The following is a 20,317-nucleotide window of genomic DNA, read 5'->3' on the forward strand; positions in this document are numbered from 1 at the left end:
ATGATGACACACACTAGCACAATGGATTTGCGAAGTAAACTAATTTTATCTCTGTTTCAACACAAACAGAAGTCGCAGATTCCTGAAACTATTTTAAAGAATATTTTCATTCATCTTATTAACCATATTTTAACTATTTAGATACTTTTATAGTTGCAAAATTATAAAGCTGAACTTCTACACATGCCCATGTGACACTGAAAATTCTACGTGGGGCACAGTAACAAAAAATTGTTATTCAAAATTGGGCACTCAAAAAGCCTATAAGTTTTATCTACTTTTTAACACAGGGATCAAATATCTCGAGACATTTCTCCCATTGTGACAGCAAGCTGAATATGCCTTGTTTCGAGAAATCTGTTCCCTGGGAGTATAGCCATCTGCACATGACCAATTACACTTCATCTTAACCAAAACGTTGCCCTCCTAGAAATGTCTTCAGTGAATCTTCATCACAACGCTCATCCCCACGTTGCAGCTTCGGTTCATTCATAATTTCAATAGTATTAGGAAAGTACCCAATCTTTGCAACACTGAAGAACTACCTAGGTGGTCAACACTTTCGTTCAGGCAAAGTGAAATCTGTCGTGGGCAGATGGCTATACTATCAGCAAATAGAAATCTACGAACAAAGCACATTAAACTTGCCTCAGGATAGATTATAATTTTACCTTCCGCAGCCCAGCACTCGCTACATTCGTTTGTTTGCACGCTCGGGTAGAATGTTGTCGATTTGTTGTCGAGAGGCGATCAGGGCTGCCAACCTCTGTACTTAGGAACTAATGAGTGGTACTTACTGTTACTGTTGGCGATTATTGTTTAGGATTCTTGCCGTGGACAAGACCATTGGTCTGGACAGTTAGGATTCTTGCCGTGGACAAGACCATTGGTCTGGACAGTTAGAAGCCGCGAAGCGGCCCTAGGCACCTAGTTTCGTGAGGAAACACGATTGGTCTGGGCGGTTAGGATTCTTGCCGTGGACAAGACCATTGGTCTGAACAGTGTATTTCACACTGTTTCCTTTACATGGTGTTTTTTCTCTGTGCTTTTATTCAGCCGGGGTTGGTAACACAATGTACCTATCAGCATTGATGGCAGTGACGTCGCATTCCGTTCACGTTCACCAATGAGAATGCGAGTAGTTACGCTAGACATGGCCGATGGCAGCTACTGCTCTTATTAGGTTATAAAAGTAAAGGTACTTCTGGGGGCGGGATGGTGGGTTCCTAGACATCGCAATGAACACATCTCTCCTCTACAAGGTATTCCAAGTAAGATTTGCATTATTTTAACTTCCTAATAATGTTATAAACTCTGGGCTGCAGAAGGAAAAATTTTGCTCAGGATAGAAGAGATATTTCGACACAAATGGTTCATATTTTAAAAAACAGATAAAACTGCAGTATTCTGGCTCACGATTTTTTTGTTTTCTCTACTCATTTCATATTTTGACAAAAAGAGAAAGTTGTGAGTTTCTTTTCGATCTGTTCTCGTACATTCAGACAGGGAAATACGGTCCAGAAAGGCACTCGATGAGTAACACATACAACATACCAGCAGATGCACAGCTTCATTAACATATAACTCATAAAAATAATGTGCTTAACTTAAAACTTTCCATGCAGGAAGAACATGGATCACTGCACCATAGGGACAGCCACTTAACCATGCTACAATAACGATAGGTCCAACTCACATGTTCTCGAAGCCTATCAATCATTTTCTTGAGATTTTCGTCCCTCTGAGCAGCAGCAGTCTTGAGTTTCTCCTCCACAGCAGATCGCACCTCGTTTGTCTGCTGCTCCAGGGTCAGTCTTGTCTTCTCAACACTCTCCAGCTAAACAAACAAGACATGATCAGGCAAAAACTATCCATTACAATTAAAGAAATTCCCAACAAATTTCGTATAGGTACCAGAAATATGTCAGAAATATGTTACAATCAAATATCCATAGTTTGAGTTTGTAACCTAACCATACATTTAAACTTTGCAAAGAGCTATTAGAGCTCGGCAAATCCAACTGAGAACCCGCAAGGAATGCGAACTTGGAATAACTCCCTCCTACCCTTCTATCCCTAGCCATGCATGACCAATAGTGTGTACAAGGGTGTGTCTCCTCACGAGCCAATAAAAGTGAACATCGCCCAATGTTGTCGATTAACGACTGCAATTCAGTGCTCGCCTAGCTTTCAAGGGAGACGTTTCCATTAAGTCAGCATTGAAGTGCTCTAGCTCCGTGCTTTGCCTATCACTGCGCACGGCTTGGCAACACCGAGCGTGAACCATGCCTAAACAGGCAGTGCTGCCGGATTGCGTATGCTGAGTGTTGCACTGTACTGAGTGGGAGATTTTCCCTGACGTCTTTCTTGGAATGTGCCTTATCGGAAGTATAAATGTGGTAAGTTATGGCAAGTACTAAAAACAAAGTTGTTCATAGCGAAGGGAGATAGTACGCAATGCAATTGCTTTCTGTGATTTAGAAAAGTCTACACAATGTTTTAGTTTGCCTTTATGTCAAGCAACTAAATGAGCTTCAGTGGCAACAGAAAAATCCGAGACATTTATTAACAAAATCAGAAGGGAGGTGATAACGGCAGAGCGTAATGAGACGAAATTATCCACTCCAGGCAAAAACAGAAAAGTAGACAAGAAAATCATACTGGATGATATGGAAAAGTGCATTATCAGGCGGAAGGTTCAAGAGTATTATGAAATGAAGAAGGAAATACCAACATTAAGGAAATTACGATCTACGCTCCGTAATGACATGGAATACAAGGGGAGTCACGAACATATGAGGCAAGTTTTGCATTCAACAGGGTTTAAATTTAAGAAATGTCAAAATAAAAGGAAAATACTGAAAGAAAGGAACGATATTGTGTTCAAGAGGTCGGTGTACCTGAGAACTTTACGAATGAGAAGCTGGGTGACAAGAAGAGACCAGTCATATTTTCGGATAAAACATATATCCATCGTTGTGTTAAACAGCTGACTACGGCTGTTGTGCTTCCCTACGGCAACAGCGCGTCCACACTCTTCTCTCTCATACCCACCATCTTTCCTCTGTCACTCCTACTAGCGAAACTAGCGCTTACATCGCTCACATTCCACGGTCTTACTTCAACTTGTCATGCTATACCTACTTAAACTGAGTCTCTCAAAGACACACATGATATTCAATAACTGTAGGATTGCAAAAACAAGAACAGAGAAGGGATGGGGGAAGAAAGACAATAACTCAACCAAAACCCATACAGAACTGTCAGATGACAATCGCACGCCACATACATACATACATACATACATACATACATACATACATACATACACACATACATACACACATACATACATACATACATACATACATGTTCCAAGACAAATGCAATTATCATCCATGTCCCTCATCCAACTCCCACCAGGTTGGAATGTTTATGGCACCCTTCCCATCTTCCTCTATCCAACCACCATTGTTCCTCCTCATTATATGATTCTTAACTATTTTAACCCTTACTACCCGTCTGTCAGGTGAGGCCCGAAATTACAATATTCCCGTTCTGGTCGCATGTCGGGGGAGACCCGACATGACATTTTATCGTCTACCGCTCGTCTGCCGTCTCTTAGCCGACAAAATACATGATGATATACTGTACTGCCATCTTTTGGTTCCGCGTGAAACTTTGTAGAATCCAGATACTATTTGTTAGTCAGTCAAAAATCTATTTTTTAGATGGCAGTGTAGCCGTCAGCTGTCCACTCACGCACGCGAAAGCTCGGGCGATAGTAAACAAACATGGTCGCCATGTGCTCTTCTAGTCCTATATATGTTGTATATGTCAGGCAACAAACGAAACCACAGTATTTTCACACCTCTGCTCCTAATGAATATATCCAATTGCATTTCACGATGCCTAAAAGTGAACTGACGATGGTCGGTTTGTGTACCATAACCCAACGTGTACCTGATGCTAATGGCTGGCACAATTATAAATCAACAGATCCAGATTTCAAGAAATCGCCGTTTACAGTGGTTTCAGCCTACAAACTACCACGAGGTATGAAACCAGAGACTGAATAAAGTTTTTCAATTGCTTTTTAGCGATAATTTGTACACTAAATTTATTAATGAAACCAATCAGTATGCGATAACGATAATAATAATAATAATAATAATAATGCAAAAATAATGTCTTAAATTCCACATATTGCTTTTATTTGCTCCAGTATAGCTTGGTGTAAACGTGTATAGCCTAACTACATCATTTAAAAGCAAGTGTTATCTCCAAAATCGTGGAATACAGGTCATATAAGATAAAAATTTACATTTAAAATACGAGTAGTAGAGACAACACAGAACTTGAATTCGAGGGGTAAGGTCCAATCCTGCTGCTTTTCATTTGACAGCAATTTCCATTTCTTCCATCGGGTTTCATTCTCAGATTTTGTCTCCTCCCACTCTATCATCCTACGCCCCTTCTCACATTCAGGAATTCAAAGTAATAAATGCAAACCTGAATGTAATTCCCCCTCCCTAATTCTCCATTCTCTCCTGCGAACCATGTAACCTTGCTATGAGAGAGCAGCACATGTATCCCACTGTAGCAGGAAGTAAAGATTTAGGCGCAACCATATCAGATGGGTATCTGTCTAGAGACATACTATATTCTTGTATAATTAACGCCCTTACATAATTTACGCATCCCAATATTTTTGGGTCCAAAGTGGAGAAAAAGAAATGTTCACATATTTGATGCACCCACTTCTTCGAACATCCATCACGCAGCTCAGGATAAGTTTCAAAATAAAGATGTCAAATGCTCAAGTAGTAGCCTTCCCATTGCAAAACTGGCCATTCCAAACACTGGGCAACGTGCTGTTATCAGCTGATAGGAAATACCACTGTGCTAGTTCAGTGAGAGGAATCAGCCCAGAAATGACTAGTGATGCTCTATTCCAGTTGGATACAAACATATTTTACGAGTGTTTCGGGTACAGGAGATGCGTTTTTTGTGATCTCAAAATTGTTTGTTAGTCCACAGTGAGCAAGTATTCGAGTAATACTACATCATACAAATTTGCGGTGATCAGTTAACTTATGCCGAAACATACGGGGGGAAAAAATGCACTACATTACCGTGGTTAGAGAGAAGGGCACTTTAACACTGACCAACAGGTCTCGCAAAGAATTTCACGAACCAAAAAGCGGCAATTTTCCACAAGTAGAGGAGGATCTGCTAAAATATACGATTTCGTTACGCAACACTGGATATGTTGTTTCTCGCGAAATGCTGTATTTTAAAGGATGAGAAATAGCTGCCACACACAGAATAAGTGTCTCAGATTTAACCCATACCAGTCTGGGGCTTAATATCCGCAACAAACATTCTGGACTAGGCATTTTTAAGGATTTTTAAAACATTATATCTCTGTACGTATGAGATATATGCACGATTCCTTTTTTTTTTTTAGCATCTAGTTTTGAAAGAAAGCTGTTTGTATCATGCCAACTATCACTTGAGATTTAAAAATTGTTTATATATTATACCATGTTTTGCAAATGGAAAAAAAGTCTGACGGGTAACGAAGCAAGTACAGTTTTCTGAAATACTGTTACATTTACCCTATTTTGCTAATATAAAATGTGTATAGCAATTACAAAACAACAATAATGAGCACGTTATAAAAATAATAATAGTAAGCATTACAATAATGAAAATGGGAGCTTATGAAATTTTATTTTAATTGATCAATTTTGTCAAAATTTACTCAAATGTAAAATTATTGTTCCATTTACCTCAAAAGACTTCTGAAAAAGAGAAAATACAGTCGTCTCGATGGACAACTTTACTAATATGTATACAATCTTAAGTATTCATGCAAATATGAAATACGCGGGAACATGCGGTAGGCCGTAAAACAAACTCCAATCATAATGAAATGTAAGAAGTTGTTTTGAATTCATATGTCAATAATATGTTCATTTGCGCATAAACTTATAATATATCATAAAATATCGAAAATATCACTTACTACCTACTGGCCATGGGTACGTACTGCAAGGCGCAAGTACAGCTTGCACGACCGTAGGTCGGCCATGTCTTTGAGGTTGAGCCAGAGGTACTCCTGAAGCTTGTGGTAATGTGATTGGGAGGGCCCACGTAAAATAAATGGTGGTTGGTACGCATGGATGTTGGCGGGGTGGAAGGAGTACCTTTGGTAGGGCTGTTTTGTCTTATGTATTAAAAAAAAAAAAAAAAAAAACAAACAAACAAACAAACAAACAAGGCATCACTGATATATGTCTTTAATTGACTGTACAGTTAAAGGTGTGCCGTTAAAATTACCTATGTCTACAATATTTATCCATTTATACAGATGAAACGTTATATGTTGCCTAATGGCAACAGTATGCAGTAGAGGGGTTAAACAGAATATTACTACATTTACATGAGGATTGAAATCTAAAATTTTCAGAAAGTAAAGTGTACTAAAATAGATTTGAATCCTGCATGAAAATGCACTATATGATAAACAGACAAACAGAATTGACTAAAATTGGAGATTAGATGATCTACTTCTACCAACAAAGATGGACGAGGCTTATGAACCATACTTGGGCAACTGGAGATGGTCCACAATGATAATGATTAGGCACTTTTAAGTATTCAGCCCAAAAGCTGGTTGGGTCCTCAATTAGCAACCCTAGGTAGCCTAGGCATCATTGACAGGGCGTACTAAGAAACTGATGCAGTTTCCTGTTGCTTTCCTCACCGAGCCAGAACGCGATGTTACATATCAGTCTGCCACACACACTGGAATACACAAACACTAACCAAACCTATGAGAAACAATTTCACACCAATCATAATAGGCAGAGACTGGCTGTATATGGAATGTTGTTGACAGCATCGCTCATACCTGAGTCACTTTCATACATATTAGTCTCACTGTTATTCAATAAAATTAATATAATTTGAATATTCAACATAACATTTCTTGAAACCTACATTTTGGAGAAGTGCCCTGCTTGCACCCAGGTCTCTCTTTTCAGAAATATATACCCATGCATTCAAACAGCTTAAATACTTACATGGTCCTTGAGTTTGGCCTTCAGGTCGCTAATGTAAGCCTCCCTCTTTTCAACATGAGCATCCATTTTTTGTTCCAAAGCTTCACGTGTTTGGGCAATGAAAACATTTGCTTGTTCATCCTTTTTCTTTGAAGCCTCTTCAATCTTCGACATCTTTGCAGCAAGGGCGGCCATTTTATTCGCCTCCAAAGACTGGAAAAGATCAAAGTCAGAGTAACTTAAAATGGTCACTCTTTTGAATATTTTCATCTAAAAATATGAACTACTTCTGGAAAGCAAAGATAGAGAGAAAGGAAAACACAACAAATATGAAACACTGCAAGTATTCAGTAAAGAGCCTACATTTCCCATTTCTGCTGCTCCCAAAATAAATATTTTTTTCATATTTCCTCTCTGAATGTTATACTGTAAAATGGAATTATTTGTAAAAGGGGAGTGGTCTTGGAGACTCACAGCTGAAAACAGTAATAAAGAAATAAAAAACAATAGCAGGTTTGCTGTATAAGTGAGTATGGCTAATCTGACATGATGCAATCATGTGATGTAATGAATAACAAACTCTGTGACCCAGGAAAATAATTCCTTTTATAATGGAGGATATGAGTCACATGTCACAATGGTGATAGGAGTGGAATCGTGGTTGAGAGAAGGGGTGGGTAATACAGAAGTATTTCCAGAAGGGTATACAGTCTATCGTAGAGACCAAGGAGATAAAAAAGGAGGAGGGGTATTTATTCTGGTGAAGGAAACTTATTGTTCGCATGAATGGTTTACTGATGAAAGGGATGAAATATTAGGGATAAAATTAGTTTGTGATAATATGAAGGAGGTGGGAATTATAGGAACATATAGGCCTGGAAGAGAGGAAAGAGATATGGAAATATTTGAGAAAATAATAGATTATACTCATAAAAACAATAATGATACGGTAATAATTGGGGGAGATCTAAACTTGCCTGAAGTTGAATGGAATGGAGCTGCAAGTGAAGCCCATGAACAGAAACTGGCAAATAAGTTAATTTGGGAGGGAGGATTTACACAAGTAGTACAAGAACCAACTCGTCTCAATAACTTGCTAGATGTATTCTTGGTTAAACCATGGGAAATTGTTGATAAAACTGAGGTAATTCAAGGAATAGGTGACCATAAGGCTGTAATAATGGATGTAGGACTCGTACCAAATATGTTTAATAAGAGGGTCACAAAAGACAAGAAATTATTGAGAAAAACTAAAGTTGATGAATTTGGGACTTACCTTAAATCACAATTCAGTTGTTGGATAAGTGAAGGGAATAATGTGGATACACTTTGGGCTAAATTTAAAGGAATCATTTGGGAAGGAGAGAAGAGATTTGTACCTGTTAAAAAGGGTAAAATGACCTCAGACCCTGTTTATTACACAAGGGAAATAAGAAAATTAAAAAGAAAATGTAGAATAGTAAACAGGAAAATCAAAGAAGGTAGGGAGAATAGAGAAACTAGAAAACAACTAATGAGAGAACTGAATAGAGTGAAAAAGGAAGCAAAAGAGAATTATATGAATGGCATTCTTCAAGAGGGTAATGACCACAAAGGGAAATGGAAAAAGCTGTATTCATATATTAGGAATCAAAAAGGAAAAGGAATCCAAATTCCTACAATGGTGGGAGAAGGGGGTGAACACTATTTAACAGATACTGAGAAAGCAAACCTCTTTAGTAGGGAATTTAGATATTCAGTAGATGATTATCAGGAGTTGGAAACCGAAACAGAAGTTACAGAGGGACAGACACAGAGGGAAACAAGAAGCTTCTCATTCACAAATGAAGATATTTTCAGAGAAATCCAACTGCTTCAGCAAGGAAAAGCAGCAGGAAGTGATCAAATTACTGGGGAGGTATTAAAGACAATGGGGTGGTATATAGTGCCTTATTTAAAATTTCTCTTTGACTATGTCATAAATAATAGTGTGATACCAAAGGAATGGAAGGAATCTATAATAATACCAATTTATAAAGGAAAGGGTGATAAAAGGAAACCAGAGAACTACAGACCAATCAGCCTGACCAGTATAGTTTGTAAAATACTGGAGAGTTTAATAGCAAAGTACATCAGAGGGATATGTGATGATAAAAATTGGTTCATGAGGAGCCAGTATGGATTTAGAAAGAAATTTTCTTGTGAGGCACAACTGGTGGGATTTCAGCAGGACATATCATATCAGTTAGATTCAGGAGGCCAGTTAGATTGCATAGCCATAGATCTTTCCAAAGCCTTTGATAGAGTGGAACATGGAATATTATTAAAGAAATTGGAGGGAATAGGATTGGACGTAAGGGTTACACGTTGGGTAAAAACATTTCTAAATTCAAGGGTTCAGAAAGTCAAAGTAGGAAATAATATATCATAGGAAGAGAAAGTTTGGAAGAGAATTGCACAGGGTAGTATAATCGGTCCGTTACTTTTCTTAATATACGCAAATGATTTAGGGAACAATATAACATCAAAAATAAGATTGTATGCAGATGACATAATTGTTTACAGGGAAATAAATAACATTGAGGATTGTTCAGAATTATAAAGGGACCTTGACAGTATCCAAGAATGGGTTGAAGAAAATAATATGAAGATTAATGGAGGCAAATCAACTGTTACAACATTTACAAACAGGAGCTTTAAAACTGAATTTGAATATACTTTGGATGAGGTAGTTATCCCAAAAGATGGCAAGTGCAAATACTTAGGTGTGAGATTTGAAAGTAATTTGCACTGGAAGGGTCATGTTGATGACGTTGTTGGGAAAGCATACAGATCGTTACATGTCATAATGAGGCTACTTAAAGGATGCAACAAAGAATTAAAAGAAAAAAGTTACTTAAGTATGGTTCGTCCATTATTAGAATATGCAAACAGTGTTTGGGATCCTCACCAAGAATACCTAATAAAAGAACTAGATGGTGTGCAGAGGAAAGCAGCAAGGTTTGTAACAGGGGATTTCAGGAGAAAGAGTAGTGTATCAGAAATGTTAAAGGAACTTGGGTGGGAAACGTTAAGTAAGAGAAGGGAGAAAACTAGACTTATAGGATTATATAGAGCTATACAGGAGAAGAAGCATGGGGAGATATCCGTGAGAGGCTTCGGTTTTGGAAAATAATTATATTGGTAGAACTGACCACAAGTACAAAATTAGAAGGAATTTTAGCAGAAGCGATTGGGGTAAATTTTCTTTCATTGGGAAGGGCATGAAGGAGTGGAACAGTTTACCAGGGGTAGTGTTTGATCCTTTTCCAAAATCTGTACAGATATTCAAGAAGAGAATAAACAACAACAGAGATAATAAATTAAATGTTAGAGGGCATTCGACCAGTGCAGGATATTGTAAATAATAAATGTGTGTGATTAAATTAATTCCATCCCCTGGTCTAAGGAGTTTGGACAGCCCAAGTAGGGGACTGCCTGTCGGGGTGAAGTACAGTGGGGACTTCGAGGGCCCTGGGACCACTACGGTAGCTGTGAAGGCCCTTCAGGAACTCTGAAAAGTGGTGGCAAAAGGGGCTCTGGTTAAGACGCAGCAGGTTGTTATGCTACTTAGGTTCCAAAATGGGTAAAATATAAATATGTAAATAAATTCAATGTTAATTTTAATCTTATACCAGTTGTATAGTATTATTAGACGTAATTTCACATACTGTACTGTATATGAGTTGACTATGTTTGTAAGATACTATAAGTAGAATTTTGTAAACAATATAAATTTATTAAGGATGATGTGTGTGTTTAATAGAAATAAATATTAGCGTAAATTGTATAATATTGTATTCTAGGAAAATTTTCTTCGTCTCCTGTTAATTTACAATTTAGTGCTTGACAATAATGTATTTTAGTGTACCATTTGCCACCAAGGTAGACACCTCATTTGCAAATAAAGAGATTTTGATTTGATTTGATTTTGATTTTTGATGTTTTGATTTAATGATTTTAATACAAGAGACATGTAGAAAAGATGCTGAAGTACGAAGCTAACAGGAGCAAAATACGTGTTTGTATACAAAACAGGTGGACAACAGGGACTTACCATGAAAGCATGCAAGAATGCAGAATACAAACACAACACGGACACAAAATTTTTGGACACAGCCATCGTCAGTGGAGGATAGAATAAGATCAGTGGAGATCAATGACAAGTAGACATCATCGTGCGGTAAAGAGACGGGGCAGATAGACGAGATAAGAGAACACAAAAAGTTACTTTTTATTTAAAGAATTTGCTTTATGGCACAATGACAGAGGCAGCAATGGGATAGGAAAGGGCTAAGAGCAGGAAGGAAGCAGCCATGGCCTTAATTACGGTACAGCACCAGCATTTGCCTGGTGTAAAAATAGGAAACCATCTTCAGGGCTGTTAACAGCGGGATTCTAACCCGCTACCTCCTGAATGCAAGCTGACAGCTACGTGCCCCAAACCATGCTTGGTATAAGTGGTGGTTATCTTATGTTAAGGCCAGATGTTTTTGCTTTTATTTGCTCCAGTATAGCTTGCTGTAAACGTGTATAGCCTGACTACATCATTTAAAACCAAGTGCTATCTCCAAAATTGTGAAAGATTAATACAGGTCATATAAGATAAAAATGTACATTTAAAATACGAGTAGTAGAGGCAACACAGAGAACTTTAATTCGAGGGGTAAGGGTTAATTCATCTGAAATAGGACATTTCAAAGAAGGCATCGATATTTATCGTTCAGTTGAATTTTCTGTTTTTTTTTTTTTTTTTTTCTGTTTTGTTTATGATTTTTAATTTTTGGTGTTCTGAAATTGTTTGGAACTTTTTTTTTTTTTTCAAAATACCCAAGAGCATTTTAGTGTTATAATTTAGTTCAGCAGTAAGAGTGTCTTCTTGTTAACATTCATCAAAAATTTCAAGTCACAGTGATAATGTTTGTGTTTGGAACATATCTACAGACTAATCCAAAGGCTGAAAATGATGAGATAAGGTTTGCAAAATATTATGAATGGTCCCATAATAACTATGTTATTTAAACCTTTGTGTCAGGAGCCTATATTTTATAACATATCAAATAATGTACACAGTTTGTTTTGGATCTTTTCAGTAAGCTTCTTGCATTAATTCTCTAATCTGAATAATTTTCCTTATTGAATCCAGTATTTAATTAAAAATAAAGCATTTTATATATATTTTATATTAAAAGGGTTAATTCCTGCGCAGAATTAATGAGAGCAAAGTGAGTTTTCTTGATTTCTTGCACACAAACAGCCATTACAATTACATTAGTGAGAGGATGGCTGCCCATTTGTCCTCCCTCTTAAAATAATGATCACCACCACCACCAGTTATCTACTTGTTAACTATAACCCGAATATTTTATGTGAAATAGGACTTCTTTTTGTGTCGAAATAACAACACAACAACAACAATAGCAATAACAATAACAATAATAATAACAATAATAATAATAATCACACTTCTCAGGAAGGGAGTATAAGGAACGCTAGGACTCTGTTGCCAAGATTTTGCACCAGGCTCAGCTGACAGGGGATTCTACAAAATGTAAAACAATGAATAATAACTTTCATTTTAAAGCCGTAGTGAAGCACAGGTATCTTGCCAGTAGATTATATCTTACAACTTCGAATTCAGGAAATCTGTCAGGTTTTCCAGGGATTTTTTGATGATACACACCACTATCTGATCTGTAGTGAACTAAGTATCCATAGGCCTAGGATAGGGAAAGTGAAATCCACCTGCAAACAAACAGGGGTAGAAAATCTCCAGGAACAGAAAATTAGAAGTACATGGATACGATTAGCGAGAAGTTCCGAAACGTAGACAGCAAGCAGGTACAAGATATAGAAAGAGAATGAGTGGCATACAGGGATGCTGTAGTAGAAACAGCAAGGAAATGCCTAAGAACAACTGTGTGTAAAGATGGGAAAAAGCAAACATCTTGGAGGAATGATGAAGTGACTGCAGCCTGTAGATTTAAAAAGAAAGCTTATCAGAAACGGCTCTAAAAAGGGCTGATGCAGACAGGGAAATATATAAATGTCAAAGAAAGAGAGAGAAATAAATACTTGTTGAATCCAAAAGATGTCGTGGGAAGAATTTGGTAATAACCTGGAAAGGCTAGGTCAAGCAGCAGAGAAACCTTTCTGGACAGTAATAAAAAATCTTAAGAAGGGAGGGAAAAAGGAAATGAAGAGTGTTTTGGGTAATTCAGGTGAACTCATAATAGATCCCAGGGAATCACTGGAGAGGTGAAGGGAATATTGTGAAAATCTTCTCAACGTAAAAATGATATTTTCCTGGTGGTGTCTCGGACAACTGAGCTCATGTGTGTTGGGTATTCAGCCCGAAGGCTGGTTTGATCCTCTGCAGCTCAGCCAACAGCTGTCATAAATAGCCTAGGCGTCACGAAGAGGCGTACTAGGGAAATAAGGAGTGAGGCAGTTTCCCATTGCTTTCCTCATGGGAAGGAGAAAAATAATAATGGTGAAATTACGCTTGTGGAAGTGGAAAAGATTGTCATAAAGCAGCAGTAATAGATGAAATTAGACCTGAAATGGTGAAGTATTGTGGGAAGGCAGGGATGAAATGGCTTCATAGAGCAGTAAGATTAGCATAGAGTGTTGGTAAGGTACCTTCAGATTGGACAAAAGCAGTAACTGCACGTACCTATAAGCAAGGTAACAGGAAGGACTGCAACAACTATACAGGTATCCCACTGATTGGTATACCAAGCAAAGTATTCACTAGCATCTTGGAAGGGAGGGTGCGATCAGTGGTTGAGAAGAAGTTTGATGAAAACCAGTGTGGTTTCAGACCACAGAGGGGCTGTCAGGATCAGATTGTCAGTAAGTACACGCCAGGTGACTGAAAAATTCTACGAGAGGAATAGACAGTTATGTTTTATGTTTTGTAGATCTAGAGAAAGCATATGACAGGGTACCGAGGGAAAGATGTTCGCTACACTAGGGGACTATGGGATTACGTGTAGATTATTAAAATCAATCAATATGTTGACAATTGGGCTGAAGTGAGAATTGATAGTACTGTAGAATGAGTTTTTGGTCTTGGTTCAGGGTATTTACAGGGGTTAGACAAGGCTGTAATCTTTCACTATTGTTGTTCATAGTTTACATGGATCATATGCTGAAAGATATAAAGTGGCAGGGAGGGATATAGTTAGAAGGAAATATAGTAAGCAGTCTGGCCTATGCTGCCAACTTGGTCTTAATGGCAGATTGTGCCGAAAGCCTGCAGTCTTATATCTTGGAGCTTGAAAATAGGTGCAATGAGTATGGTATGAAAATTAGCCTTACGAAGACTAAACTGATGTCAGTAGGTAAGAAATCCCAAGAGAACTGAATGTAAGATTGGTGATACAAAGCCAGAACAGATACATAATTTCAAGTATTTAGGATGCGTTCTCCCAGGATGGTATTATAGTCGACAAACTTGACCATATCAGTCCTTAATTGGTCCGTGTTGAAATGTAATAACAATAATGTACAGGGTGATTGTTTAGTCCGCCCTGTCAATATATTATTATTAGTATGTGAGATTGAGGCAGGGAGCAGTAAAGCTAATGCAATGGGCTTGCAGTTGTAATAAACATAATTCTGTAAGAAGGAAATCAGCTCCCGGACAAAACTATCTTTACATCGGTCTGTTTTCAGATCAACTTTGCTTTACGAAAGCAAAAGCTGAGTGGACTCAGGATATCTTATTCATATGTTAAAAGTAACACACATGATAGTAGCACGAATGATTGCTGGTACAAACAGGTGGGAACAATGGCAAGAGGGTATTTGGAATGGGGGAGATAACGGCTAAGTTAGGAATGAACTCGATGGATGAAGATGTACGCATAAACTGGCTTCAACGGTGGAGTCATGTGAGGCGAGTGGAGGAGGATAAGTTACATAGGAGAATAATGGACTCTTATGGAGGGTAAGAGAAGTAGAGGGACACCAAGACGACGATGATATGATTCAGTTTCTAACGAAGTTAAGAGGTAGAGAATTACATGAGGCCACAGCACTAGTTGGAAACAGAGGATTGAGGCGATGTTTAGTACGCCGTACAACTTCAGTTGCTTTTATATCTCCTCAATAGATGCATGCTACATGCACTACTTATATCATTATATTGACCATTTTAACTTTATTTCAACCTGGCTGCATAACACACCTATTAACGGAAGGTATCAACATGACTTCAAGTTTAAGTGCAATCTCATTTTATTCTTAATACCAATCCATTTGAATTTTACAAGATAGTATTGCAACATCAAGGATACTGTGACCTCGCATCACAACACGACGCTGTGCTCAACATTTTAATTCAAACAGACATTATCATATTGTGTTTTACTGTACATGACAAGATGGAATTTAATTCCATATCTTCATCCTTCAATTTTTTAAATGTTACATTGTAATGGTCACAGTTTAGATTTCTTAATGGGCCCCCCGCCCTCTCTTACTAGGTCTTATTGTATACTGGAATTTTAATTCAACTAGCTGAAGAGAATGTATATATATTCTCGAAACATGTACTAGGCGTAATGTTGAGGTGAAAGGTAAATAAAAATCAATATATAGTATTCACTAGGCGGATAATTTACCTATATATTTGTTGTGATTAAGTCAATAAGGATCCAATACCGGCCACTACGGTCAAGATTATTAACAGTACTACGCTGCCGAACTAACAGTCCAAATTTCCAGAGCTGGAATGACCAAGCCGCAGACAGCCATGAACCGTGAACATGCTTAGTCTTTTTTCGGCGGGGGAGGGGTCAAATAGTAGAGAGTCCCAGGGAAAAAACTATTCCCTTTTACTAATCTGTTTTCCTAGGAGTACCCGATGAGTCTGAAAAACTAAATTCACTACACTAGCGGCGGAAAAATCTATCCGACTTGGAGGCAAATTTTTCCTCCTCTTCACTGCTAATTTGGCTACTACTAAGTGAGCTTCTGCCTGGAAAGTTTTCTAACTCCCCAGCTATTTTCCACCAATATTCAGTCAGGCTGTTATACTCAGTACGCAGCAGTAATCCCATCTATCGGAGTTGAGTAGCAGCATGAGACAAAGAACATCACAGCAATCAATCAACAATGTAACATTATTGTTAATTGATGTTACACACCTTCTATATTGTAGGCCTTCACATTTAGTTTACTTCGGACTCTGAAGTACCACTCTTATCATAGTCGGTACGGTAAAACTGAATAAACCATAAATTATCAGAAATGGTATTCTCTATAACATTTGTTGTGTAGTACTTTTCGATAGGACTAATGACATAGGTACATAATTTTAGGCGTCTTCCCCTAAACTACAATTTTATCCAGGGTGAATAACATTGTTTAAAGCTTAGACTGTAGTTTCTTATTCCCCGGCTCTATACACAGATTTTCATTCAATTGTGTTAACCTATCAACTTATCAACAAAAATACATATTCATGAATATCTGTGTTGTCATAGCCAGTACGGTAAACATGTATAAAACATAAACAATCAGGAATGTAATTCTATAGAATTTAGTTATGTAGTATTTATCGATGGGACCAATAATAATATAAATATTTCAGAATTAAATTTTAGGCCTTCCTCTAAACTACCATTTCACTCAGCGTGAATAAAATTATTTATTACCCAGATTGTACTGGCTCATCCTCCGACTTTACATACAGATTTTCGTTTAATTCTCTTCAGCTGTTTTCTCATGATGCATTTACATACAGACAGACAGAAATTACAGAAAAGGAAAAAGTGCATTTCCTTGTTACTGTAGTTATGACCGATACAGAAATACTATTCTTTTCAAATTCTGAGCAATGTACAGACAAACTCTTGTTTTATATATATATATATTTTGTGACCCTCTGTGTCACAAACAGCCTGGTATACTTTCAACGTGTTTTGCCTTTTACAACTGTCATCAAGATAGTAATATAACTGAACCAAAGATAATTGGGCTGCTGCTTTTTGTGCTCAGATGTGTACGAGATGACATGAACAACCCATGAAGAATGCCTGTTCTTCACAAATTTGGCAACACCTTTATTTGCCCTTAAAATCGTGTACGCATTGTCAGATGAAAATGAAATGCAATTTTCCCATGGAATGGCTAAAGAAAACGATTCAATATTAATAACAGAGAAAATTCTCTCGCCTGTGTTGTCAGTACTCTCTAACAATGGCAATAGAAGAGTTGGTATGTGACCACTCTAAGTATTAATTGAAGCGACAACTATAGGATAAAGTTTAACAGCATTTGAATCAGTACTACCATCAGTAGCCAAAGAAAAAAGGCATTATTTGCAAACATTCACTTATTTCCTCAGGTTTTTTTGTTTCTTTTTTGTCGTCGCCATAAGACCTGTGTCGGTGCGACATAAAGCCACTAGCAAAAAAAAAAGTTTCTTTTTTGCCTCAGATGTCATGTATTGAACTAAAGCAGAGGTTTTAGTTCTTGCACAACCATATTTCTGAGGAGTCGGGGAAGACTGATCTAAATAAATTTCCAGCATGGTCTGAAACTGATAACGGAATATTATGCTCCAAAAGAAATTATGTGAACAGCAATTCGGCACTTGTCACCGCAGTTTCATTACTTCTTATGAAGACCGATGAACCAGACTGATTTTGTAATTTTGATTCACCGTATGTGTGGTGTTTCTTTGATTCTGTGTGTCTTCTGCAATCATCTCGTCCACTGTGAGCCACAGAGAAAACACACTAACACACACTGCAGAACACGTGGTTTTCACTAACACGTGAAGCAACTAGGCACGGCCATTCGTTTCGTCTCGATATTTCTGTAAGAGTGATGTCTTCTTAGAAGAAGATGCAATTTGACAATTCCTCTGCTTCATTTTACAAAAACCAATCACTTCTTTTTGAATCAACGACTAGGATAATTAGAACTGAAATGCGCTAAATATACCAGTCACGTCTACGCACACAACAAAGAGAGAGCCGAACGCGCGTACTGAAGAACAGCAGAAAAAGGAGTTCGGCCTTCTTCACGGATGACTTGATGCGTCATTCTAACGAAGGCAGCAGCGTATATGTATGTAGCTGGCCGTGATTTCAGAACGCTCGTGGGAAACAAGAGGAAGTAACGATCAAATAACCGCCAAATATGTATAGTTGCCAATTTATAAACATTGAAACAAATAGGGTTGACCAGTAATGCTGTAAGGGAATGAACTTTTTTTTTTCTTTCCTTTTTTTTTCGTAGAAATTAATTTTTATCGTGATAATGTTGCTTTTCTGAAATAATTTCCCCTTTGAAGGTAATGCCGTAATCACGAAGTGAAATCCGTAATTATTACAGACAATCCATAATAGTTGGCACCTCTACTCTTCCCACATCATGACTGAAGATCAATCAAGGAAGAGCATACGGATGCCTATCTCAGTGATACAGAAGCAAATAATGACCTTGCTCGTTGTCAGCTTTAAACATTAAGGTCTACAAAAAGTGTTGTAAGGAAAGTCAATCCAGAAATGATGATACATAAGAATTCTACACACATCAAACACTGTTCTCCACACCTGCATACCTGCGAACCTACTAAAACAAAACGTGCTGTGTTGTAACAATAACTGATACGGTAAATTTTTTAACTCTTACACGAAAAGTATCACTGGCTCTATCACATGAGCAAACACTTATTACCAGTTATATTAAACAAAACTGCATCAACAACCAATTCAAACTGAACTTATTTAAGCCACAATGACCAATCTCCTGAACACCTCAATTACAACAGTGGCAAACAAAAGGACCATGCAACATAAGAAAGAAAAAGCTCTAGATTTGTGTATTGTGTTAATTTTAATAATAATAATAATAATAATAATAATAATAATAATAATAATATTGGCCTTACGTGCCAGGAACTACCTTTACAGTTTTCGGAGACGCCAAGGTGCCAGAGTTTAGTCACACAGGAGATGTTTTACGTGCCAGTAAATCTACTATTCCGTCATACAGTTCCTGTTATGAATGTCCCCATTTTATACAAATCCTTCACTAATGGCCCTGACATAAAAATTGTCAACAAACACATGGTATGCTTTCTGTAAATAATTACCTATAGTGAGCAGGTGCAATACCACACAGTACCCTAAACCATGCTTTGCAATAGGGTCTTTATCTTTTTGACATTTTGCACCTCTGTAATCCTAAGCAGTAATTCAGTACTGAATCACATATCATCCAAAGTTTTATTCCCCACATGTGGTGGTGCTTATTTGGCAGGTATTGCATGAGTGTTGTGTGATTCTTCGTCCCCACCAAACTTTCATCAACAGATAGTTGCTGATGCGGAATGAAATGGTACCTTGAAACTCGATTGGCATGGTCAACAACAGGCTGGAATTTTTCACAGGGATCATAATTTGCTTCATTAGGGGGCAGCAAGGCAACATGAAAGAATTTCAACAGAAGCTGAAATCTGTTTCTGGCAAACATGTGCCTAAACCAAGGTGAACTTTGGGAGAATGAAGCTGACCAGTAACTAGCTATTGTAGGTTTCTTGTTCAGTCCAATGTTCAGTATACAAGCTAAGAAAGCTTTTATGTCTTGAACTGTAGTGTTGTGCCAGCTGGATGCCCTTGATGCAGGTGAAAGCTTATTCTGATATTTCTTTATAGTTTGTGAAGCATATCTGTTAGTCTCTGTTACTAATAGTGTCAGGAATGAAAGTGTAAAGAACAGATTGAAATATTCTATGGGTGGAACATCAGGATGAGGTACACGTTTTGGGCCTGGGATTTCATAAAAATTGTGGGGATGGACAGCATTACTTTCTGGGAATATGCATTCAGTCCAAGAATCATCTAATTCACTGTCACTGTCATTTTCTTTAGCAGTGTCACTGTCATTTTCATTAGCACTGTCACTGTCACTCTGACATTACAGGAGCTGTTGTAAGCCCATTAGCCAATGGCACGGCTCTATCCTTCTCTGGTGCACTATCTGAAAACCCAGAAACATCGTAATCATCACTTTCACTAAAATGAGAGTCGCTTACATCTTCAAAGTGATCCAAAAGTCCCTCAATTTCTCCTCCCGAAATAGGCCTACGTGACGACATGCCTTGTGATAAATGAACTATTTACAACTTTACTACGACCTAAATAAATTGTTATGTAACTATAACTGCAGTATAAACAATAATAAATTTAATGTATTATGATAAATAA

The 20,317-nt window shown here is 37.6% G+C and overlaps 1 protein-coding gene across 5 annotated transcripts in view; it reads right to left on the reverse strand.

The window, feature by feature from the left end:
* The window catches only part of stai (stathmin), a 134,041-nt gene that overhangs the window by 19,887 nt on the left and 93,837 nt on the right, over positions 1-20,317 (reverse strand). For all 5 annotated transcript variants that reach the window (XM_067145358.2, XM_067145359.2, XM_067145360.2 and 2 more), the window contains 2 exons: positions 7,092-7,283; positions 1,697-1,837 (listed from right to left, as the gene is read on the reverse strand). In XM_067145358.2, coding sequence (XP_067001459.1) covers positions 1,697-1,837; positions 7,092-7,283 — 333 coding nt within the window. The remainder of the gene's footprint in view (positions 1-1,696; positions 1,838-7,091; positions 7,284-20,317) is intronic.

This window comes from Anabrus simplex, chromosome 4 (genome assembly GCF_040414725.1).
Source record: "Anabrus simplex isolate iqAnaSimp1 chromosome 4, ASM4041472v1, whole genome shotgun sequence".
In the NCBI taxonomy this organism is placed as follows: Eukaryota; Metazoa; Arthropoda; class Insecta; order Orthoptera; family Tettigoniidae; genus Anabrus; species Anabrus simplex.